At 39.0% G+C, this 25,289-nt stretch overlaps 2 protein-coding genes across 2 annotated transcripts; both read right to left on the bottom strand.

Annotated features, from left to right (window-relative positions):
• Positions 1-486: 486 nt before the first annotated feature.
• aff1 (AF4/FMR2 family, member 1) lies at positions 487-16,462 on the bottom strand. The gene is made up of 19 exons (XM_063478320.1): positions 16,267-16,462; positions 11,835-11,955; positions 9,953-10,798; positions 7,980-8,021; positions 7,757-7,843; positions 7,068-7,101; positions 5,859-5,916; positions 5,083-5,224; positions 4,107-5,006; positions 3,928-4,016; positions 3,625-3,838; positions 3,392-3,486; positions 3,244-3,307; positions 3,012-3,148; positions 2,192-2,263; positions 1,755-1,848; positions 1,595-1,632; positions 1,284-1,498; positions 487-608 (listed from the first exon to the last, which is right to left on the bottom strand). Exons 1-19 carry the CDS (start codon positions 16,281-16,283, stop codon positions 487-489), a joined length of 3,387 nt encoding a protein of 1,128 aa, XP_063334390.1. The 5' UTR covers positions 16,284-16,462.
• A 5,999-nt stretch (positions 16,463-22,461) lies between these two features.
• gsdf (gonadal somatic cell derived factor) lies at positions 22,462-24,450 on the bottom strand. Its single transcript, XM_063480610.1, has 5 exons — positions 24,341-24,450; positions 23,711-23,868; positions 23,515-23,607; positions 23,295-23,425; positions 22,462-22,611 (listed from the first exon to the last, which is right to left on the bottom strand). The coding sequence occupies exons 1-5, from the start codon at positions 24,448-24,450 to the stop codon at positions 22,462-22,464; spliced, it is 642 nt and encodes a 213-aa protein (XP_063336680.1).
• Positions 24,451-25,289: the final 839 nt, after the last annotated feature.

Here is a 25,289-nt window from a genome sequence, read left to right as displayed (position 1 = left end):
TAAATATCATTTAAGTGCTGTGTTTCCTGACATCAATAACAAAAGTTGGTATAATCAGCATAAAAAAGTAACACCTTTGTGAGTACTTCCACCACAACTGTGTTTATCAGCCAAGTAGGACCAAAGTCCATTTTCAAAAATATCCGATGTGCTTCCATTCAAATGCCGCTAAGCCCCGATCTGTAAGTATTTTCTGACATCATCTGAAGGTGTCGTTTTCAGCATACGTCCATGCTTTTTAAAGTGCCAGGAAAACAAGGTGACAGGAAGAACAAGAGCATCAGTGTGTGTTGTCTTCTTGATGAGGAATCCAAAATCTAGCCTTTAGAGCATGGATCCGCATCGATACTGTTGACGAGACTAGTCAATGTCCATGCCAAAAATGGCACAAGCCTGAGGGTAAGCTGAGGTTGTGATCAGGGTAAACATACCAAAGTGAATTTAAGGCAGTGAGAGGCAGCTTGAAGGGTTCACAGGCCTTCAGTGTCATACCTTTTGGCTGTCCAGCCTCAGCCAGTAAACACCTTGTCTTGTGTAGCGGACCATGGAGGTCATATCTGAAGACAGGTTTAAGGGCCCCATAACAGTGTCCAGCTCTGCCAACATACCTGAAACACATGGAAACAAAAGCATGGTAAAGCTCCACAAACAAAAACAAGTCAGTCAAACAATTTTAATTTGTTAATTCGTTTTTTATTTTTTTTTAAATAAATGTGATGTAGCACGGTACAAGTTAGTCAGTGATGCATACCGAGAATGTCAGCTGCCCACAGGAACAGCAAAGCAACAAGGCAAGCAAAACAACTGGATCTTTCAATATTTCCTTAGTTTGTCATCTTTACTTTGCAGTTTCTCTCAAAATTACCTTAGTTTCTCACAATTTCCTATGCATAAACTGCAAATAAAAAATACACAATTTTTTGTTATGTCCTAAATCCTTGTCATGCCAGCTATGAGGGGAAAACCCTTCTCACTGCAGCTGCACACAACTAAATTTTACTGGCTGACCAACTTTGCATCCTTTGCCTGTGGTGATGACGCATTATGATTGATAAAATGTTTCTTGTAAACCTAGTGGAGTTTTTAAAATCAACAGATTAATTGCTTATGAACATCCGACAAGTGACTATTTGCATCATTTTAAAGCACAATAATTAAAATGTCCTGTATGGTTAGAAAAGCACAACCATGCCTTTAAGTCTCTCCACACTACAAACATTCACTGTGCTTTCCAGGTCGTTTTAACCTTCTTTAACCTTTGGTCTCTTTTCCTTTGTTCTTACCGCTGCCTTTACGTGCCAACTCTTCTGCCTGCTCCCAGATGTCATGAGCACTCAAAAACAATGATGTGATGTTGACATAGGTGAAAGTCATTTGTTCAATGGCTTGAGGAACTGCCACAGTACTGCCCACAACCAACCCACTGGCACTGTGGTTAGAGCTAGGACCTGAGGTGGTGGCTGGAGATGGCAGGCAGGTAGACAGGTTGTCTCCCACTCTAAAGGAGAATTGTTAAAAAATATAAGTACAGAATGTCTTTACACAGTTGAGAGCAATGTACTCATTACTGTAATATAGAAAGAAAATGACTTGCCTAGATGTTTGAGGATTGTGTGTTGCCTGAGCAGAGCTCTGTAAGAGAAATTTAATCAGCAAAACAAATATTGACCAGCTCCTGTGCTCATACATCAATGCCATTTTCTACAAGTAATAAGGCAATCTGCCATTACAAGCCATCTCCTTTAAATACTTACACTGAAGTGTTCAGTGAGAGTCTTTGAATACTTTAGAGCAGCTTTGTGTTTGTGTCGAAACATGGCCATTTGCAGGAGAGACTGGCACTTCAAACTACAGGACACACATGACTGTTACTTATAGGTCACATGACTTACAAAAAAAAAAACAACAACAAACAAAAACAGAATAATAGTGAATATTATCCATCTATTCTACAACCTAATTTCTTATTTCTATTTGTTTACGCTTTCTTTGACAACATATTTAGACATGTGGGATATGTTTAATAAGAACTTTATGCTACTACATATCAGTCAGTTTCCAGTGATACAGCCTAACTTCCTGAACTAACGTTACATGAGGAGGCATCAAGACAAACCTTCACAGGTTAATAGGGTCTCAGACATTGTAATAAATGGAGAAAACAGCACATTAATCATCATTTAAACCTTACCATAAAACTAGAAAGTCTTTCTCTGGGGGTGGAGCAGAAAGGTCCACTGAGTTTTTAAGTTTCAGCACAAACCTGTGAAATGAGAAAGTCAGATCAAGTCATGGATCAAACTCCGAACCAAAATACAAATACCATAGATACACTGTGACAAATGTTTGTCTTCTTCTTCTACTAGAGAAATATAAATTACCTGCTTGAGTTTCTTGACATGATTTACAGGCATGCCTCTGGTTCCACTATTAATTCACTCTTGAATCTATCCTGGTGTCAGGCTTATTACAGGCAATTTTTACTGTGCTAACTAAAACAGCGTTATAAGATGCTATTGTTTTTCTATAAGGCTCTCATTGGAACATTACGATTTTATATCACATTATGATATTATGTGATGCTTCTGCATCACATAAAAAACTATTCACTTTAAAAGTATTTAGAGTCCAACTTACTTGTGATCTCATATTACTGGATGATATCAGTCATTTATCTATATTTTATCTAGCTGATTATAACAGTGGATAAATGAAATTTTCAAAAAGAGTTACACTGTTACATTGTTACATAGTTTGCCCACAACAGGATACTCTGCAGCTTCCCTGCAACACATGCTTCAAACACTACAAAAACAACAACCAGGTGATCCAAGCAGATAGGCAGAGAATAAATGTTACAGAAATCTGTAGTGGAATATCATCATTAATAAAAAACAAAAAAAAAAAAAAATTGTATCCAAAACCTGGAGCACTTTTACTCTGTAGCTTTGCCATTATACCAACAAAAGTTATAATAGTGCAAACAAGCTCTGATACATGCAGTTTCTTACTTGAGGAGTTCCACAGTCTCTGCAAACATTGTGTAGGAAGACAACAACGTCTGTGGATCTTTTTCCATGGCAATGCCACTCTCAACAAAGAACATGGCAGCATCAAGGTAGTTGAAAGCTTTACTGAGCTTATCCGACTACGGAGAGAGAAACATGTACATATTGGTCATTAGTTAGTTGTATGACTCTGAACTGGATAAAACTTTATAAAATCAAGTTAAAGAAAACCTACCTCTGCATCTGCTTTATGCTTCAGTCTTTTGGCCTCTTTTATGTAATGCTTCACTGGATGTTGTCTGTGAGATAAAGTACTAGAGTGAGAGGAGCACCAAAAATACATAAGCAGGATATTAGCTGACATTACGAGCAATGAAGCTTACCTCTCTTCAAATTTGAGCAAGGATTTGTTAGCCACAGGTTTGCTGAGGGGCTGTGATGATGATGTTACAGCAAAGCTGACCTTTGGGGACTTATTCTAGGATTGCAGGGCACATCTTGGTTAAAATTTGAATTCTGCTTACTAAGAGCCAAGTATTCTGATTAAATTACAAATCACTTAATCAAATTACTGGTTAAAGGAAAAGAAGGAAGGCAATAACTTTTGGATAATTACCGCTTCAGACTGTGGGTGCTCTGTGGATTTTCCATTGCTCTTCTTGGGTTTATGAGACGCCATGTTCTTTTCTGTTTTCTTACTCGATTCTGGTATTTTCGCCTGGCTCTTGTGAAGCTTTGACTTTTTAGCAGCATCTTCAGATGGTTCAGGGTGCTGACAATCTTTCTTGGCCTTCCTCTGCTGCTGGGCCTCTGCTAGATTGCTTGAACATCTACAGGTGACAAGATCATTGAGGATGGTTCAAGGTACACAGTGTAAGATGGTTAAATGATAAAGATCTGACCAATTTAGGTGACCTACTTCAGTTTCACAGAAACTTTAGTCAATGAAGCAGTCTTGTTTTCCAGCTTCTGTTTCTTCCTGGGAAGACCTTTGTTGTCTACCTCAGCCTAGAGAAGGGGACAAATCAAGCAATAAAATAAAAACTTTCCGTGCACATGTATGTTTACTAGAACAGCACCAAACATCATGCTTCTCACATTTTGTGGTTTACTCTTCCTGCTGGTTTTAGTGTGGTTGTGTGTTGCAGAAGTACCACCGCCTACTTTATCTGGATCCGTGACCTGTGCAGATTGTTTTGCAGTGCTGGGAATTCCTTGGTGAATGCCAGAGGTCTGGGGCACTCTTGAGAGCAGACTTAGCTCTATCTTCACCATTAGGGATCTGGGAGTCCTCCCGAGGTCCCGAGAAGCCTTGGCAGTACGCCCAGGCTTCTCTAAGTGCTTGTGGGTCGTTTTGTGAGGCATCTTGGTGCCCGTCTGGCAGATGGTCTCTGCGTCGGATTTGCTACAACTGATGCTGACTGGCGGGGCAGGCTGAACAGGGCTTTGGGTGGGGCAGGAGTTAGGAAAATGCTGTGAACTGAGTTTAGTCCTTTTAATGTCTCTTTTACCATTACTGCCTTCTTTACTTTTTTTGCAGTGTCCTACTTTCGTCTTTACCTTGGGTCTATCTGTGAAACACGGGTATTTTGTTTGAGCTGTTACCGCTTCCTCACATTTCACAGGGGTTGCTGCATCAGTGTGGTCTGGACAACCTCCTTTCACCGATTTTGAGAATTTCTTTGAGCTGTTCACATTAGCAGAGAGAGATTTTTGGCGACTTTGCAGACAACAGTTGTCCTGAGAGCTTTCACTGCTTTGCTGAGAAATGGCGGTGCTGTCTGTGTGGTGAGAAGAAAGCTGAGGCTGAGACTCCCCAGTGGAGTCAACCACTTGAACGCTGGAGTGTTTGAAGTCTTGAGTGAACTGTTGTTCTTTATGAGAGGCGTTCTCAGGAACAAGTACCGCGCTTTGACTTTCACTGCCAGAATTTGGTTGGCTGGACCTGATCCAGTTTCCCAACTGCCAGTCCTCATGGCTCACTGCTGGGGCGTCAGCCTGCAAACACAAGTTGATTTTAGAAAATGAGGAACAGAGAGATCCTGTACATGTACATATAAAAGTGAACGGTTACCTCAGTTTTAACTGAGGTGCCAGCTGGGGGCTGAGGTGGCTCCACAGTAGAGTTTTCACTCTCCGAATCTGATCCCGAGCTACTCTCCGATTCACTGGAGCTCATAGACTCTACCCCGCTGGAATGTGCCACTTCAAATGAACTTCAGCAAAAACACATAAACACCGGATCAATATTCACAGTATTTCTCTAGTAGTAATACATTCAGCAAATATGTGCCAGGAAACAAAATTGACGAGAGAAACAATTCGATAAGTGCACTGTTTTAAAATAAATTTAAAGCCACGAAGACTGAATTAAATAATTAGTTGTTTAAATTAATCTGCTACTTTTTTGATAATAAACCACTTCAGCAATTAACAATTTTTGTTTGCTGCTTCTTTTTTCCTTTATAACAATAATAATAATAATAATAATAATACTAATGCTGATATACTTGGGTTTAATTAAATGGTACTACTTAAATATGGAGTGATGCAAGTGAAATAAAATTTGCCACCATTTCCTGATATAACACGATGATTAATCATAGTAAAAACCATCATCCCGAATAACCCATAATGCATAATGATCTTTATATGCAGTTTTTTCACCGAGTAGATGATCACAACAGCTATTAATATTTTCTAAACAGACATTATAATGTGGAGGTAAAAACTAAAAGTCTGTTTAGAAAAATAATCCAATAAATTGCACAAAACCAGTGATTTCCTTTTGAGTTTAGCATGGTTCTTTGGCTGGCAATTCACATTTCAGCTATCTGCCACAGCACTTACGATGAGGACATCTGTTGGCTGGGATGAGATGACTCAGGAGGTGAGGAGTCATGGTTTCCTGGAAAAAGTAAACAAGAATTAGTACAACAAAATAAACAACGGAAGTTCAAAGTGGTTTTAAGCCTTTGCACTGAAATCTACTGGCAGAGTTTGGATTTTAAAGGTTATGTCTCATATCATGGAATTCACACACTATATGGATCTTTGGGATGTGTGTACTTTTAACTTGTGTTGCTAAAACACGGCACCCCCCATATTTGATGGCAGGTACTTCAACAGCTGGGAGTCACTGGGAGTTACTGAGTAACTGCACATCCGCCTTTGCCAGTAGGACCTGAAAGTTGGTGACATTTAACCAATATGTCTAGCTAAAGGAAGACTTAATACACTGTCTCCACTCACTTTGCCTATAGAACATTTTTCCATCTTTGAGAGAGCACCAGAGTTGTACTTAATTCATTTCATGTAAAAAAGTTGATGGAAAAATCCACTGATATCCAGAAATGTTACATGAATGATACTGATCATATTGTTACAATGCTGTTGTCCTGGGATTCCTACCATTTAAGTATTTATACACTGACATCTACAAACTATCCAAAGCAGGGTGTACATGCGCATGGCACTCTCCAGGCAGGAGCCTACTCCTGCATTACCATATGCCAGACTACACTGTAAAACAGCTCAGAAACAGCTTTAGGAACATTACAAAGGGTGCAAGGCAATGATGCAGTCATCAAACTCTCCAGATCTCAATCTAACTGAGCAACCTCACAAACCACAGGACCCCAAGGGACTTGATGCCAATGTTCAAGCGCCAGACACAATAGTAGACCCTCACAGGTCCTCCATCCATGCCTTGATAGGTCAGAGCTGTGTCAGTGCTGTTGCTTAAATGAAAGGCATCATAGTGAAAACAATACTAAGTGGAAACTAAGAAGTAAAACACCATTCACTACTTCTCTCATTTAGATAAGATGAAATAAAACTGTGGGTGGTTTCTCAAATCTGTGGCCACAGAACAGTAGAGCCTGTAGAGCCTGTTTAATAGATCACATGACAGAGCCGCCTGCTACCACCATCAACCACAAACATAACAGACTAGCACCTGGTTTGCATTCACTGCCGATTTTTCAAGATAGTATAGAATACAGCATTTCTAACTAATGTTGCCTTATCTATGACTGAATACTTCTTTGCATCACTCACTCTGTCCTGGACATGAAGAGGCATGCTTTGCTTCCTGTAAAGACAGATAAAGAAACATGCTAGTGTTAATCAAGGTCATACTTGTACTTGATCTATATCTGCACATTTATGCCCACATTTAGGCTCAACTGATAAACGCTTTAGCAACAAGACCTATGTTACAGCTTTTAAAGCTTTTTTTGTGCTGATTTTAGAGGTCATGAAAAGATTATTCTGAGAGAAACACAAAAGCAAAGCTAATTTAATCACAGATGTAATCTAACTTGACTTGTGTAACTGAGAAGTTGACCTATGGCTGACACTAGTGAAAGCCAAAAATATCCATCCTTGGGGAAGCATAAAAGTGATGTGTAAATTATCTCCTAATGTCTAAGGCCACTGCACAGCTGCATGGACTTATTGCCAGTGTGTGACTCAGTCACACCACAGTACTTGATGTGAATTTGTTAAAATTTGACGGGGCTTTTGCATGACTATAGTTTAAAAGAAAATAACTTGGCCAATCTGGACTTCATTATAAGATACAAAATACTTTATAGCACCTTAGAAGAATTAAGACTTATTCTGTCTCCTACAGTGACTGACCTCTGCTCAATAATTTCAAGTTTGACAGAAGGAAATAATGAGGCAACCAAGACCCCTGCACTTATATAGACACGTGAAACATAAAATCAGGACAGATTTTTCACCTTGGCTAGGAAAGGGGACTTGGGGGGCTCATCTGTGCTTGGTGTGCGTATAGTTTTTAGGAGAGGTGGCCAAGCATGAGCCATTTCCTATAGAGAGAAAAAAAGGGATATTTATTGTACGTGTAGTGCATGCTGCATACACTCTCACTGGAGTCCCAACACGTTTGTTAATTTCATCCTTTGCCTTTGAATTGAAAATAAGAATGCAAGCAGGTATTTTTACCCTTAAGATGTCCTCCACACATTGAGCTTCATCTGTCTTTGTCTACGGAGAAAAACAAAACAAAACAATAGTTATTCATTTCTGAAAGTACCCAAAGATCTTTAAACAAAATAAAGATCAGCAAATCTGTCTTCAACATCTCACATCATTAACTCCAAAATTTATAGCCAAGAGACAGTTATAATGCAATAGCTGTCCCTCATCAGCACTGAAAATTGTATAGTTTTCAAAAGTAATAGTAATTAATATTGTTATAAGATAATAAGGAAAAAAGAATTTCATCCCTGTGCTAGATACAGAAAGACTTCTGCATAAGAGGCTGGAAAAATCGTATTTTGTATGTATGACATTTGACTAAACAGTGGGTTGAGGTGTGTGTTTCTGATTAAACATTCAAAATAAACAACTGTCAATACTCTATATCAGGCAGCTACATCAGATAAATACTACAAACACATAAGTCCACATGCCACATTTCTGTTTGTTTTCAGGAGTCTCTCCCAGCTTTTCCTTCTGAATGGATAGTGTTTGAGATAAGGTCAGACTGAATGGGCCCCAGAGCAGTTATGCAAGTTGGTGACAAAGCTCATTTATTGTTCTGCTGAGCCTAGGGGTGAATTTATCAGAGCCAGCTGAGGTCACAAAACACAGACTGCTTGCAACATCATACTGTCCACCTGAGAAAGACATGAGCACGTGCTCAAAAGACATTATGTAATATTTACACAGTAAACTTTCAAGACGCTGCATCGTTTTCAGGAGTTTCCACACTCTTGTGATAAATAATGTAGAACTCATCCGATTGTAAAATAAAACAGTGATTACATTGTGTTTCTAACAACAGAACAGTTCATAAGACATCTATAGCTGTATGCAGATGAGGTGTTAGTAAGAAATCCAAGTGAGTCACTGCGAAGCCATCCTGCACTGGATTTGTCCCAGCAGCAAACACAGCAGTTTATTCACACAGATTTGCTGCTGCAGGAGGGTAAGGGGGAGGTGCGGAGCAGTGCAGGTGCAAGGGTTGGGTGTATGTTTGTGCGTGTGATAGAGAACAGATGAATAGAGTTCAGCTGGAGTTCTGCCAAATTCTCAGAAAAAAGAAAAGAAAAGGAAAAAAACCCCCCAAAAGAAGACGATGTTTTCAACGTAGTTAACAATCAAGTAGAATCACCGCAAATTGTGGAGACATTAAAGATAATTCGCCTGTAATACAACTGTATTTGTAATAATGCACATTACTAACAAAACCAAATTCCTTCCAGCTCTGGACTGTTGTGGGCTTAATATCACAAGCTTGACAGAATGAATGGCTTTACGTGGCAGTAGCTAACCTTGAAATGGTAAGACTTTTTTTTTTTTTTTTAATCTTTTACTACCATTTCTGACTTTCCTTTTAAATTAATACTTTGACATTTGTTTTCTGGCAACATTACCACTTGATGATGAATGAATGAATGAATGAATGAATGAATGAATGAACTAGAAATCTTAGCTTGGCATTGAGAGTGAAAAACAAATAACCTTGTTCTTTCTATCGCTAACTGGTTGGTTTCACCTTGTTTGCTTTACACAGGTACAAGTGATAAGGCAAAAAAACAAGCTTAACTTTTACTGGCTGTGTGGCATCTATGCCAAGCTAACTTTCTCCTGGCTCGATACACTCAAACCTATTTATTAGTTATAACGCATCACCATCATCAACTTGTTTAGGCATTATTGTTCTGGAAGAGCGAGCGTTGTTAACACTTAACCCCAACAAAGTTTTGACAGTTGGGTTAGCAACATGGTAGCCCACTGCCAGCCGTTAGTAACAAGAGTATAGGAGGCAAAATTGGATGAAGTGCTATATAAATGCATTTCATTTATGTTTTTTTAAATAAATTAGAGTACTTTGTCATTGTTATTTTACTCAAAAAAAAATTGCACATTTCACAATTGCTAAGCTGTAATATCTAAGACAATTAACTCACCTCCAAAAATTGTGGCGCTTTCTTTGTTTTACCCAGGTCAGACTTGCCTATCAACTCTGGCAGTGGTGCATATGGTTCTGGTGAAGGCTTTAGCTCAGGTGACTCTGTGACCAACTGGTCCTGCCCATCCATGGGCCGCACGTATGCTGTTGGCTTCTGGGTCATGACCACACTGGGCTGCTTAGATGACAACAGGAGAGGAAAAGTCTGGGAGGGTAGTGCGTTAGTTTTGTTAGCCTCAGGCAGTGATACATCCTTAGGGGATTGTTTAATTTTCAATGTGGAAACATCTACATTGCTGGAAGACTCAGAGGCATGGTCTGTGGACCCTTGATATTCATCAACAGTGTCCTTAGTGTCTGTGTCCATGTGATTATGGTCACTGGAATGTAGGAAGGGTAGCGGCTTAACATCGTCAGACTGATCAGACATTTCGTGGTAAAGACTGGCACGGTCCCTGAGGTCTGAGAAGACTTCGTTCTTCTTTTGTTGTTGTTGATGTGCTGAGTGGTTAAGCTGACTGCCCTGACTGTGGTTTAAAGGTGGCTTTGAGAAAGTGGATGAATGTCCATGGTGAGTCGGGGAAGTGGTAGTAACTCCTCTCATGGGGTGCAAGGAGTTACTAGAAGGCTCCTTCTGGCTTTGTGTGGACATGGAAAGGACCTGGTTCTGAATTGGAGGTTTGGTTGATTTATCTGTGTTTAACTGACCCTGATCCGACTGTGAGAGGTTTGCATAAGCGGGAGTGGGTATCGTCTCAATGGAAAGTGGTGAGGGAGTATCCACATCTTCATAATTGCCCAGCATCCTCTGGATTCGATTGGAAAGTTCATCTCCTTTGTTTGTCTACAAAAAGGATCAACATGTTAATAGAAGGCCGATATTCAGCCTATAAAGCATTTTTCCACACATAACTGCCCCGAACTCAAAGTCTGTCTGGTTGTGTCTAGTTCACAAACATAATGCACACACAGCTGAGAGTGACAGAAAGTGAGGGGTTTTGTGTTTGATAGAACACAAAACCCCTCAGGCACCAAAGTCCTGGCATATGATATCCTCTAAAATGGACTAAGAAAAGCTGCATAGGTGCTCACACCCAAATACATACAAACCTATAAAGGGAAATTAACAAACAGATATTCAAAAAAAGTCTTCAGCCACACAGGAGAGGGAGTATTGTGAATAAAAATATGGCAATGTAGCTTGCCATCACCAGTGTGTGAATGTGTGCGTGAATGGGTGAATGACTGGATATGTAAAGCGCTTTGGGGTCCTTAGGGACTAGAAAAGCGCTATATAAATACAGGCCATTTACAGGCCATTTACCATTTAAAAATAAATAACTAAATAAAAAGCTGACCACAAGGCCTTGGCTTTTGCCTTTCAGGCTACATACAGTCCTTCTCTTTTCACATTTGGAAAAAAACAAACACAAAAACAAAAAACCCCAATACTTTATTCTTATCCAATAGTTTTCTAAAAGTTGCTACAATTAGCCAACAATTAAAAATAAGGCAATGGAAAAAAAAAACTCTTAAATCCTTGCTAACTCCTTTATAGTGAGTTAGCATGATCAGTAATGTTCACTTTCCAGGAGACTGAATAGATTTAAAGACAGCAATGAAAGTGGTAAAGACTGGGAAGCAAAGACTAAAGAAGGAATATCTGGCAGGACTCTTTAAATGCATATCAAATACACCAGATATTGTATTCATGATGTAAAAACTGCCTAAACCTGTTCTGCACATACTGTCACAATGTCACTCTGTTGCAGTCATTAACATTTAAAAAAAAAAACAAAACAAAAAAAACTCTCACACACAAAAAGAAAACCTTGCTATACATAACCACAAGAATTAAAACCTACAGGTGCATGTTTTACCTTGTATGGCTCGCCAAAAAGGGGTACATTCTCAGGCTTAGGTTCTTGGGTTTGGCTGGCTTCTTGGACCCTCTGTTGCCATGCTCGGAGGCGAAGGAGGTGCCTCTCTCCATCGTGTGCACTGCAGAGGATTACAAAGAAAGACAGATGTTAACTGAACTGCTTTTACAAGTATACCAGCATAACAAAATAGCCAGACACAGAGATCGACAATAAAATGGAAAGCTTACCATCAAACTATGGAGACATGGTTAACTAAATGATTTAAGACTGTAATGCAGCCCTTATTTGTTTTCTGACATTATTGCTGAAACTGGGTTTGGCTTAAGAGATCCTAAAATTTAGTGACTACAATTTTAGGGCATCATATCATACTCTTATTTACCCCAGAGGCAGAGCAGCAAGGTCTAATGGGAGAAGGTGCCATCCGTCATATCAACAGACATTTGTAATTGGACTCACAGGTGCCCTGAGGATTCACCAAAAACATTCACATCTGTTCTTTCTAGTCCCCAAAGATAACATGCAGCTCTTCAGACATCAAATAGATGATTATAACTAATAGTCCTGATATTCTGTCACTGGCAGAAAGCTTGTTTACAATAATAAATTATACTGTAGAAAAAACAATGTAATGGAAGCATTTCCGAGGAAAATCAATACATGCTACATACTTTGGATATACTCACGCAAACTAAGCATTTAATGTACCTTTTGAAATTTCTGTTTTCTTCCCAAAACAGTGTTATCGTCCTCGCTGAGAGCGGCCCCAGTGGAATGCCTCCATGGCAACAAGTGGAGCAGCAAAAATTTGGGACTAAGCCAAATGCATAAGGCCAAACGCCTTTGAAAGCTCAAACCAGTAACAGGCTCTTCCTCAAAAACAGTAAGGGGTAAACAATACAGCTGATTATATTAAAATTACAGGCTAGTCTTTCAAAACAGTCATGAAAGCTTTTGTTCTGAAGATTGTATATGGTGATAATGATTCACAAGTGAAACAACCCAAGTATCTTATAGAAAGTAAAAGGCATACAGAAATGGTAAATACCGAATAATCAAAGACAACAGAGCCTGTTTTCCACAGACTTGAATTTAATTTTTATTGATAGCACATCTACAATAAAAATTACCATTAAAAAGATTCTATTAACTGTTCTTTCATACACTTTCTTTTCTGCTAATCCAGCTTAGATTTGAGAATGTAGTTAGAGTATTCCATCAGTCAAAAGGTGACAGGTGGGTTACACCTGAGACAGGTCACAGTGCTAACACAGAAGAGATAAACTGGCATATTCCAAGCCTATAGCTGATTTAGAATCACAAGTTAAACTAACATGGTGGGGGAATGCAGACTCCACACAGAAAGACTGCAGCCAGCAAGCAGGTTTGAACCCTAAACCTCCTCGTTATGAGGCGACAGGAGCAAGGACAGCACCACTGTCCACCCTGCACACTGCGATGTCCAGGTTTATATGTCCAGTGTCTTCAGTCCAAGACAGGGGTTTTGGAGTCTGTCAGACTGTGGGAGTAGACACTCAGGCAGCTGAATGATGCCGAAGGCCACAACAACAAAGACCTAACTAGGGAGCCAGCTGGCAGAAAATAAGAGATGTGAGGGACCAGGGCTGTTTAGCAGTGACTGAACTTGAAGTGTCCCTTCAAAGAAAAAAAAAAAATACAGATAACCCTCTGTGGGATCATGTCAACTACTTTGAGTCTGGCTGACTCCTTTGAATTTGGGTGACAGAAGAATGAGAAAGCTCTAGCATACAAATGCCAGTCACAGAAGACAAAATACCACAAACTAGGTGACTGCAGGACAAAACAGCAAAATAACAACCTTGCATAATTACCCACAAGAAAGCAGTAACGATACTGAAACGGCAAAAGGAAGCAAATTCCACCTACAGTACACACACACACACACACGCACACACACACACACACACACACACACACACACACACACACACACACACACACACACACACACAGTTCGATGAAAGATCTTGCAGTGTCAGTGGTAACACAAATTCAAAGCAATTTGAGACAGCGGTCCCAAAATCCAAGGGCTCAAATCAGATAAATATAGAAAGACAACAATCCAACCTAGAAAGCGACTCAGTTTTATCAAGTTATCCTGTCAAATGTTACGCATACTTCTAGTCTGTCTCAAACTTAAGAGAATGCAGAACCACCTCTATGGCAAAGATACTCAAGTTTCCAAAGGTAGTATGAGGTAAAATTACATCTTGAAACTTTGTTGAAAATGGCTGACAGTCAGTGCCATGACTGACCACACTGCTTTGCCTTTGAAGCACTTTTGCCTAATTCTAGATTTATAGCATTCACAAGGTTCTCAGAAAAAAGTCATCTTGACCTCAAGTTTAGATGTCAAGATCACCGAGACTCAAACTTGTCTGAGATTTTTAGTAGATAGACCTATGGTATGAATTTGGAGCTCCTGTATGGTCCTATTGCATTTACAAACTTAGGGTCCCCGCCCCCTGCCCTCCCATCCAGCAGTGTGATAACAATACCTTATCAGCCTTTTACAACTGAGGGGTTGAAAAAAAAGGGTAAATAAATAAAGGATAAAAAAATTATTACTTATTTATTAGTGTATTGTCTAAAAGTGTGGGAAGAGGATTACTACTCATGTTTATATATTTCTTAGATTGATTTTATATTCAATTTTTAATTTTGGTGAGACAAATCAAGTAATTGGAAGATGTCACTGACAGATCTCCCCATTTTAAAAATCATTCCTTCGTCAAAGTCATTATAAGTGGTTTGAGATTTGTGAATTCAAAAGCCATTCACATCACTTCTATTGGCATGGGGGTTGCCAATAGTCTAGCTTTTCACTTAGGTCTTTGAGAATGAACCCATGGCTTTTATTTTTTAGCTAAATCAATTATTCTACAAAATAGGCAGTAGTTGCAACATTAGTGAACAACTTTCTCTTGCCCTTTTGAAATGATTAATGACCTCTATAAAGAGACATATAGAGAACTTGAGCTGCCAAGCAGGGCAGAGATATTTCAAAACCATCAACCTGATACTGAATACTCACTTGACCCAGCTGTCTCAGCCAATTTACAGACTATTTGACAATGTTCCTCTTATTTCAGAAATTTTTGAAAGGGAAAAGAAACCCAGCTAAATGGTCATCTGCAGAGGAATGGTTTATTTGAAGAGTTGCAGTCAGGATTTAGACTTCATCTTGTGGCAACAGTGGACTCCTCTCTATGATTGCCCTGCTAGACCTCAGTGCAGCATTCACTGCCATAGACCACAATATTTTACTATACAGATAAGAACATGACACAGGTATTAAAGGTACTGCGCTGCAGTGGTTCGAAGCAAATCTATCAAACAGTTTGTTCATATAAATGGGGCGTTCCACAGGGTTCTGTGCTGGGACCAGTGCTTTTTTACATTATAAAAGCTTCACTAGGGCAATATCCTTAGAAGGCATAGCATACATTTTCATAGACTACTTGCTTCTAGTTCCCAGGATATTTAAAAGTAGAATGGGATGCAGATCCTTCAGCTTTCAGGCCCCTCTTCCGTGGAACGAGCTCTCAGTTTGGGTTTGGGAGACAGACTCCCTGTCTCGCTCTACTTTTAAGATTAGGTTTAAAACGTAACCTTTTTGATAACGTTTATAGTTGGAGCAAATCGGGTGACCCTGAACCCTCCCTTAGATTTGCTGCAATAGGCCTAGGCTGCTGGGGGCTTACCATGATTCACTGAGCATTTCTTCTAGACTCACTCCTTTTCATTCTCTCACTGCATTTTGCACTCCATCATCAGTTATTATTAAGCTCTTTCTTAATAGTGTGTCTTTTATCTCGTCTCCCTCCCCTCACCCACAACTGGTCGCGGCAGATATATTCAGATATAGTCACACTCACACACATATATATATATATACGGCGTTTTTTTAAGAGCCTTGGACGCCCACATACTTCCGACTCCAGCTGTTTTCCAACTAAATCCAAGTTTTTAAGAAACGACGGCTGAGGTTTGATAATCCGTGAGTTACTAAGCGGTACGTTTTCTCCAAACATGAACGTAAAATGTGCAGTCTGAAAACACAAAACAGCTGCTATAAACACACAAGCCCCGTTAACCCAGCTGCTAAAACTCACACGACCCTGCAGTTTCCAGCTGATTCCACCTCTTCCTCGAAATGCTTAGAGAGCTAAAACCCTGCACGGCTTTTAGTTTGACCTGTAAACAAAATAACAATTAACTCTAACATTTCAACAAAGTTTCAAGCTAAACCTGGCCTCAGATAAACCATTCGGAGCGCTGCCACCGAGCAGGCTGACCTTATCCAACTAATTAACTTACTCCGACGGGTCGGACTGGGAAGCTAGCGTTCAGCTAGTAGCTGCTAGCGTCGGCTGTGTCTGCCTACCTCGGCTGAGATGTCATGGTGCGTCTCACAACAACCAAAGTTGGTTGTCATGCGTCTCTCACAGTCCTCGCCGAGGTCTTCTTCTCACTTGGTCACATTGTTTACCGGTGAAGGTGGGTTGTTAGTTTAAAAACTGTCAGGACGACGTTGTTTGATAGTTGTCTGCTGCCACTACGTGTTTGGGCTGTCCACTCTGTCTGCCTAGTGGATTGTTCTACTCTTCTTAGCCATCCGGGGACCAACCTCAGTTTTATACACTCAAATTTGTTAAAAAAGATTGCTAAAGCTGTCGTTTTGCTTTTCTAAGTATATATCGAAAATAAATGTGTCGAAAGAGTCCAATAGGGGCAACATTATTAATCGTTTTTTCTCCTTTAGAGGGGTTCGCGCAAACTTTTCACAATTACCCCTGCCTGAGACACATGGTACAGCCACCTGTGTTTATATTTACATGTTATGTGCTCCATTGTGATTTAACTTGGTTGTCGGCACCTGAAGAATAGAATGATTACGTAAAACAAGGAAAGATAGAGAATAGATCTAAGTAATTTTATTATAATACGATATAACAAAACATATAAAATGTACATAAACAAAAACAATGCTTTATTTTATAATATTTATTATTTACAGTGAGCTCTTGCCATAATTTTAGTATTGAAAACCCTACAGCAAATAATCATTTGATCTCATGATTATATGTAATGGAAAAAGAGAGATTAAAAAAAAATCTGATTTAGGGAAATCATCCCATTTGTCCTGTTTGATATATTTGACTAAAATCCATTCATAAATAAGATCATTTGAGGGGACACATGAATAAATTGTTCTTGGCAATATGTATCCATTGAACTTAGAAAATGAATCAGTAAGAAAGCAGACGGCTTAAAGGCAAGTATGACTGGCTTTTAAATACACAAGATACCTTTTTTCTTTTCTTTTCACACTTTCTTGTGATTATTTGTTGGTGGTGATTAAGACAGGCAGAATGTCCTGACTCACTCTTCACCTTTGTCACACCTTTCATGACATTTCTATTTTAATACAGGCGGAGAAAGGTCTGTCTGGAGGCCCAATAGGAGGGTTATGTTATGCTGCCCCTGGTCGCCTGCCAGCAGAGCACACCAACAAAAACCCTCCTTCATTTAAGCCTTAATAGTGCTTAGGCTTAATAGTGTGTCTACACTGTAACAGAAAAAGGTTTACCCCCACTGCCCACCCAAACCCCTTCAATCCATACAAAACAGTACATCAATAACAACAGATATGGCACTGATTACGTCATGTATAGAAGAGAGCTGGGATGGGGTGGTTTGCAAAACCGCTTGCAGATGTTCAGTAAATGTAGAAAGACTACATGAAATTTTTCCAATTGTGTGTGTTAAAGGGTATCAGCTGATGTATTCTGGCACTGAGATTTGCCAAGGTTTGCTGAGCATGACTTTTTGTCATGACCAAACTAATGCTGTGATTGATTAGTCAATTCAAATGGATTTTCTTTTATACTAGGCTTATCATTTAAACATGCAGTTGGAATGGATCTTTTAGTATATATTTTGATCATTAGGAATAATTCCACTAATTATTTTAATTACAAAAACTGCAATGGAACATGAGCCTACTTGAAGCACCTTTGTGGATTTTCTTGTCCACGTTTTGGTGGAATATGTGAAATATGGTGTTTGTTAAAAGAGAGCAATAATGCTCAACATTTCACAGAGAAATTGGTGTTTCACCCTACTTGTACACCCTAGTTGTAGTTTTTTTTATGGCAGTAAATTATTTATTTATATTGGTTGTTAGTCTGGTGCAGTACTACCCTGTAAGAAGTCTGCCATCCAGTGGTTGGATAGTAAACGGGACTACATTCCAGTACTTCCATTAGTTTACATCATACCCAGGAGGTGGCAGTATATTATGTCCTTGTGTAGTAATGAAATGCAATAAGATACATTGTGAGGATTTTATGCATAACAACAGAATAAAATAAACAAACAGACAAAATGGAAGTGGGAAAAAGAGCAAAAATATGTTTACAATCACATCTTATCCTAGCTTTCTTAAATAAACTCAATAAAGATGTGACAGTGAAAGGAAAATGAAATGGTTTAATATTACACCTATCAACCCTTATAACACAACATTAACATCATTGCATTCTTCATTTAGAGAGAACATTTACATAGCTTTTTGCCTTTGAATAAGTCAGCAGAGCAACAAGTTTGCCCTGAAAGTTTCAGAGCGCATCTAAAATTATTCCCCATCTGCTCCTTTTAGCCAAAGTGCCACGAAACACCCTTACAACTGAAGTCACATAAACCAAATATATATCATAAGAATATTATTGCGGATAATACAAGTATATGTACCATATAATGTTCATAATACCACGTCATCATGCTCATATGCTTGCTCATCATCTTAAAACATATTTCTGAAAGAATGTAGTATACAGCTTCACTGATCATAGCAAGTGCATTAAATGCATTTTGTGAGAACAGTAAATAATATCGTTACTATCACTCACATGGCTTTCCAAGTTTAGTGAACTTGTGGACCTCACTCTCATTTTCTGTTCACTCAGGTAAGGGATTTAAATGCACATCGAGAGCACTAGAGAATAAATCTAAACTTGCTTAAGAATATAGAGAAATTACAGTTATTAATCTTTTCTGCCCCAGCCTTACCCCTGAATTACAATCCAAGCATAACCATCCATTACTAGCATCTCTGATACCCTATTTTATTATTGGGCCTTGGAGACTCACTATAGATTTTCCTTATTGCTATTGCTGTTAAGTATAAATTACAACCACTTCCAAACACACTTGTTACTTGTTGCTTCAAAACAACTCACAAGGAAATAGTGAACATTTTATTCTATTCTATTAGTCTGAAAGGTTTACTTACTAGATACTTTAGAAAGTACGTTTCTAACATACAAAGTATGAAAAGAACAAATAAAGTAAAATGTCCAAACCGTTTATATAAGCAATAAGAATGTAACACTTCCAGCTTCCAGGTATGATCAAATTAACTAGATAAAAAAAAAACAAGCTGTGTGACAATTTTATATTAACCCCTGTGGGTATGTGGCAGCTTTAAATTAATGAAAAGCAAATGATGCCAATTTTTAAAGAAAATCACCATAAGTTATAGAGTGAGCTCCATCTCCTTTGTGACAAAGGGGCTGTTCTTTTTTTTTATTCATTCTGTACTTTTGCATCTAATACTCCCATTAAAATTTCTAAAAATGCAGGACCTTTCATATTATTTAATATCATAATTGGTGCTTTTACTTAAAAGATCTGGATACCTCTAGCTCTGATATTTTATCCAGCACTTTGTTGTTGGCGCTGATTTGGACTTCTTTGCCAGAAGGTGACCAGATATGGAGGACATTTAAGAACTGTGTCCCCCAGAGAATCTTCCTGGGTAGCAACCTGGATGCAGAGCGATGTCCCAGCGTTCTGTGTGCTGAAATGCTGTGTGACGTCGTAACGAAGGCCGCAGCTCTCTGCGATTGTTGTAGGGCTGTTATGTGCATGTAGTGTGGTGGCAGCTGGAGCAGTGGCTTTGACCTCCAGTTGCTCATGTCCCACAGCAGATATATCGACAGGCAATACCGCGTAGGCATGCAAAAAGCTCTCACCAATGTTGCACTTGAGGTCAGTAGGCCAACAGTATTCCCCGAGGTCTCCTAGGAAAGGAAACTAGTTTGTGAAGGCCTATACACATGGGCAATATAAAACAGGTCAGTCAGGTGGAGATAGATGGAGCAGAACCACTTTAACTAGCGATGATGTCTCTCAGGAATTATTTTCAGAACACAGCCTGAGATTTGATTTTGCAACAAACACCCCCCACGCCTCCAACCCAGAGTTGATGGTGTCATGTTGTGTCTCCTTACCTTCAGTTGAGTCTGACAGCCGAATGTTATGATTGTCCCGAAGCTGCAATTTTTTGATGTAAGTCATCCCAGTACACTCCATTAAACAGTCACTTGGTTGTATCACCCTCCTGGGAAGCGGGTTGATCAGTGTTTCTTTTTCTGAACATTCAATTGCGCCGACAGCCAGCAGAAGTGGCGACAGTATGCCAAAAGACAACCATATGCCGATATGTCCTGGCATTCTGTCCAGCATTAATCAAAAACCGAGGCAGCTGCCAATGTTGAGCTAGACCTGAAACTTCACAGACTTTAAACTTAGAACTATATGTAAGGATTTCACTGTAGCCAGGAAAGGATTGCATGTACAGCAACTAAAAAAACATTAGAGGCTCCTCAGAAGTACGCAACATGTTGCTCTCCCTCACACCAACACCTAGTTTTATACAGTACAGTGCCAACTTTTCCTCATCATCTACTTTTTCCCTCCCACTTGAATTAACAGCAAGTCTGTGGCTGGCAGTAAGCCATGAGGGGCTGGTATAAGGAAAGTTTTATTTAAAAATGTCAGTTCAGAGAATAATATAAAGAATACTGTAACGTGGGTTGTATTTAGTGGGTGAGAGGACCACTCAGCCCACGACAACACTGGTACTGGGAATTCCACAGTGCTTGTCCTTTAATAAACACACTCTTCACTAACCTTACAAGGCCCGGTTGAACGGCTGCTGTCTTATCATACATGAAGCAAGCAGTGTTCATACAACACGTTACTTTGAGTTAAGGAGGTAAAGATATGAGGTCCATCTGAGTCCATGTGTCCATGTGCCAGCACGCTTCTCACACACTCTACAGGGGGCAGTGGCGCGTACTTGTGACATCACTAAACATTAACTTAGGTGGTCTTAAAGAGACACCACACAATTGTGACTGTTACAATACATTGTTGTGATATGTTATACTTCTATTTCTTGTGTTTTATTGTGAAGCATTTTGTTTAATTTGTGAATTATACTTACACAATAGCAACTAAGAAGTATTAAAAAAATAGCTGATTTCAATCATTTATAATCTTTTATTGGAATAAGCAAGAATTTATTGAATGGTGCAAGTGATTAAGATGGGAAAACAGTGTCTTGAGCACAATAAAAGAAGGTTTATCTAAATATGTTAAATTGCTTTATTGTATAGCACTGTAAGCAGTAGTACACTTGTGAAACATTACTTAAAACATGGTGGTAATTTTGTAAAATAAGCCAGAGTATATAACAAAATAAAATTACAACCAAGAACTGTCACCAGTCTTAATCAAAAAAGCATAAATTTTAAAACAAACAAACAAAAAAACAAGAATTCTTCCATGTAAATGTATATAAAAGCAGTCAGATAATGTAATGTAAATTACACCACAAACACATAAAACTGAAGCAGCCAATCTCAAAAATAAGAATCTGAATTTTGAATATCTAACTGTTGCAATTGGCAGAATTTTTATACATATGACAAATCAGAATCAAAATTAAATGTGGACAGAAGATTGTTTGTTCTCCTCTGTTAAAGCATGTCAGTCATATCACCAGTAAACTTTTAAAGTTGCAGTTTTTGGGTTTGCGGGCCAACATTGTTTTTCTTTTTCCTCAGTTGACACATGAAAATATAGAGTATAACCAATGGAAAGTCATGCCCATGCCCCAGAGAAATTAATAGATTGCTAAATTTATCTTGTGAGCATGAAACGTAATCTGTGAAGATTGAATTTTAGTTCTTTTCCACAACAAGAAATGAGAAAAGATCGTTTTACATATCAGAGACGATCTGCTTTAAGAGTAGAGCCTGATCCTCTTGTGAGAGGGTCTGGCTCAAGTCTTACATTTCTTCAGGGAACACTCAGTAATAGTTAACAGCTATTAATAGTAGCCTGTCCACATGAGATTTATTTAAAGACAGACTGTGAGGATTTACCATACATGTGTTGGCTGGAGCTTCCTTTGGTTCAATGGTTACAGACAAAGACATAAATGTAGTGCATAATCACGAAGCAAGATTGTGTAATTACTGTTAAATCAGTTGAACAATAATCGTCTAACTTTCCAAAACTCCTGTTTTAATACAGCACAGCTGCAGGAATGGAAAGCCCAGACTTGCTTTTTTTCCTGGAGCTAGTGCTGAATGCACTTTCTATTTTAAAAGGGAAAGACAACCTACAAAAGCAGCGTTTGTATGAGAACATAATTGTGGATATGATTTTTTGTTCTTTTGATGTGTGTATAAAAGCCAAGCGGTTCATACCACACACTCAAGACAGCCTACTCTTTGCCAGGATCCTCAGAGTTGCCCAGCCCACAGCCACAGCTGCGGGTCAGCTGCATGGAGGAAATGACAATGGTGCTGGATTCATCCATATAGACAATGGGCACCACTTCATGGGAGGTGGGCTGACAGCATGGCACCTGGTCCTGGGAAAAGATAAAGAGAGCAGGAATCAGGCACAGTGCATATTTTCATGATTATAGAGCTGACGCTTAAGCATTTTAAAAATTGTATTGTTGTCATATTTCAGTGAAAAAAAAACATAAACATTTAGAGTTCTGGTGGTAAAAATGCAAACATCTGTTGTGTGCAGGACTTGCTCTGCTCCACACAAAATAAAGCAAGAACGGTGTCAAGAAATGATTTACATTTTTATTTTGTTTAAATAGAAATGATTTAAACAAAATAACAAACACTTCAACTTCTAGTTTTGATTTTTATTTACTGTTCTGTTTCCACAATACTCTCCTGCTGTCACGCTTTTTCTGGTCGATGAACTTTGTGGAATGCCTTGACTTGTTTTTGGTCAAGTTCATTTATGTTGGCAGGAAGAAGAAGTACACGTGCTTATCTACATGCAGCTGTTTCGCCTCCAGAGCACACCAAGGTAAGATACGTGCTGTTCTTAGGCAGCATAGTAGAAAATAACAAAGTACATCATAAATCTAAGCATTGTGCTGTTCCCACACACCTATGAGAATTTCCTATGCCAGGTTTTGTTTTTTGGGGGGACTAAAGCACAACATATAAATATCTATAGATGTAAATGTGAGTCAAAAACATAAATCAGTGAATTATTCTCTTGTAATAATGTCTTTGTTAACTATACCTGTGTGTTGGCATCCTGGACATTTACTTGGGATGATGGACATTGCACAGTGGTCATGGCAGAGTTGCAGGTTGCGCATTGAACATAGGTAAGACTCAAAGGCTGGATCACCCAGCTGTCCCAGCCCAGATCTGGGAAATTAAACACTTGATTACTGTACTGAAAAATGCTGCATACCAGTATTATTGTTACACATAAATAACAATGTATTGTTACACACCTTTCATAAAGATCTCTGAGGCAATGGAGCAACAGTTCAGGCTCGCACTGTTTTGATTATCAGCTGATGCAGAGTAGCCTGGGACTGCTGGGGCTGGAAGGAGATACAGAGGCACTGTAAGACTTTAGAGCTGACTGCCACTAAGTGCTAGGTTGAGGGTGGTACATTTTTCTGTGTGTCTTTTGATTTCACATACTTGCAGTATGCTTGACTGTGTGAGAAATGATGCTGAAGGTTCGGTTCCACTGCTCTCTGACACTGTCCAGTGCACCGGCAGGTAGCTGCGGCTCAATCTGCAAGTTCAGAACCCCAAGGAGGTTCTTTTTGATGGACAGCCATGACTCACCTTGACACCTGAACATAACGTACAATGTTGTGTTGGAAAAAAAATAAAAGAAAGTAATCTTCGTTGTTTTTACCACATTAAAAGAAAAAGTAGTTGGTTTCTAGATACCCTCAAATACCCTCGTGGACTAGTGGTTTGCAGATGTTTGGCTGAAGTGAGACAAGTGTGACTGATTTCATTACTGCAGCTTGAACAGAACAGTCTGTTATGTCTCTGTGCAGCTTTCCCTGAAAACCATTTGGGCAACATGACCCTGAATCACACACTGAATTTACTATTTAACCCATGTGACCTCACCGCACGTGCATCAGCACACAGCTCACTCTGATTTCTGAACAATAGAGAAAGATTTCCTTGAAACATTCCCAAAACATAATTAAAACATCATACAAATAGATGGCTGTACTAACAAAAACTACATAGGCACGCAAAATTGTGGTGTGGTTATTGCACAGATTCTGATTTGATATTGATACTGACCTGTGACCTAAGACAGCAGCTTCAGGTTCTTTCCTGGATGGATCCAAGACAAATGCCATCATCATGGAAGAGCCCAAAAGTAATGTCATGACAATGAATGCAAAGGCCATGGTGGATGAACATGTAAGACTGGCTGCAGACAAAGGCTGCGGTTGGTCCCGAACGTCTGGTCGGAGGAGGAGATAGGAGCGACAAAACTGGGATGCTGTGCTAGGTATTGTTTGTCAGGGTCTGGGAACCACGGTTTTTATCTGCTTGTACCCCAACGTGGCCTTGAGATAGTTAACACTGTAGACTTTTCCCCTGTTCTGTGTGAAAGAATAAATGAACGAAGATTAATGGGTGGAGAAAGAGAGGTCACAAATGCAGGCAAAAAAACCTTAGGAACAAGAGGTACACATATGTTGTAAAAAGCATGTTCTCATGTTATAGTATGCCTGCCTGGGCACAACACTTTGACAAAAGGTTTGAATTTATATTTAAAGTTGGTGTTTCTATTATTATTACTTCTGTATTTTTGCTATTTCCATAGGTGAAGGAAAATTATGAACACCTCTCGATGTAATGCAGTCCATTAAACATCCTGACTAAATGACCTTACCAGTGAAATACCTAATTTAACAAGAGGCACTCTGAGACTGTCCTTCACCAAGGCAGCTCACTCTGAGGGCAGTATTGCATTTATATAATTACTTAGTTTTCTTTGTTTGTTAAAACATACTTTAAGCAGTTTGTAGTGCAGTGAAACTCCTATAAGGGTTGCGTGACAGATGTTTCATTTGATTATACAAACATTATATCACAATAGGTAATGAATAATAGGCACTGATTTTTAAAAAACTGAAAAAGAATAACTTGAGCTTATTATATAAAAACTACTATATTTCTAACTAACTAGGCAGTTATTTATCTTTCTCTGTACAATACTTTCATTAAAGACTTAATGCAC

Source organism: Pelmatolapia mariae, linkage group LG7 (genome assembly GCF_036321145.2).
Source record: "Pelmatolapia mariae isolate MD_Pm_ZW linkage group LG7, Pm_UMD_F_2, whole genome shotgun sequence".
Lineage (NCBI taxonomy): Eukaryota > Metazoa > Chordata > Actinopteri > Cichliformes > Cichlidae > Pelmatolapia > Pelmatolapia mariae.
The sequence above is the reverse complement of the archived record's forward strand: the minus strand, read 5'-3'. Positions and strand labels throughout refer to the sequence as shown.

Excerpts from the sequence above, each read along its gene's own strand:
- aff1 (XM_063478320.1), bottom strand. Across the intron at positions 3,149-3,243 it reads AGCATAAAGCAGATGCAGAG|TCGGATAAGCTCAGTAAAGC; the intron begins GTAGGTTTTCTT and ends CTCTCTCCGTAG. Across the intron at positions 1,499-1,594 it reads CACAATCCTCAAACATCTAG|AGTGGGAGACAACCTGTCTA; the intron begins GCAAGTCATTTT and ends ATTCTCCTTTAG.
- gsdf (XM_063480610.1), bottom strand. The coding sequence starts at position 24,450 with ATGGCCTTTGCATTCATTGTCATGACATTACTTTTGGGCTCTTCCATG. Across the intron at positions 23,869-24,340 it reads GCTGCTGTCTTAGGTCACAG|GTGTCAAGGTGAGTCATGGC; the intron begins GTCAGTATCAAT and ends CGTTATGTTCAG. Across the intron at positions 23,426-23,514 it reads CTCAGAGATCTTTATGAAAG|ATCTGGGCTGGGACAGCTGG; the intron begins GTGTGTAACAAT and ends TTAATTTCCCAG.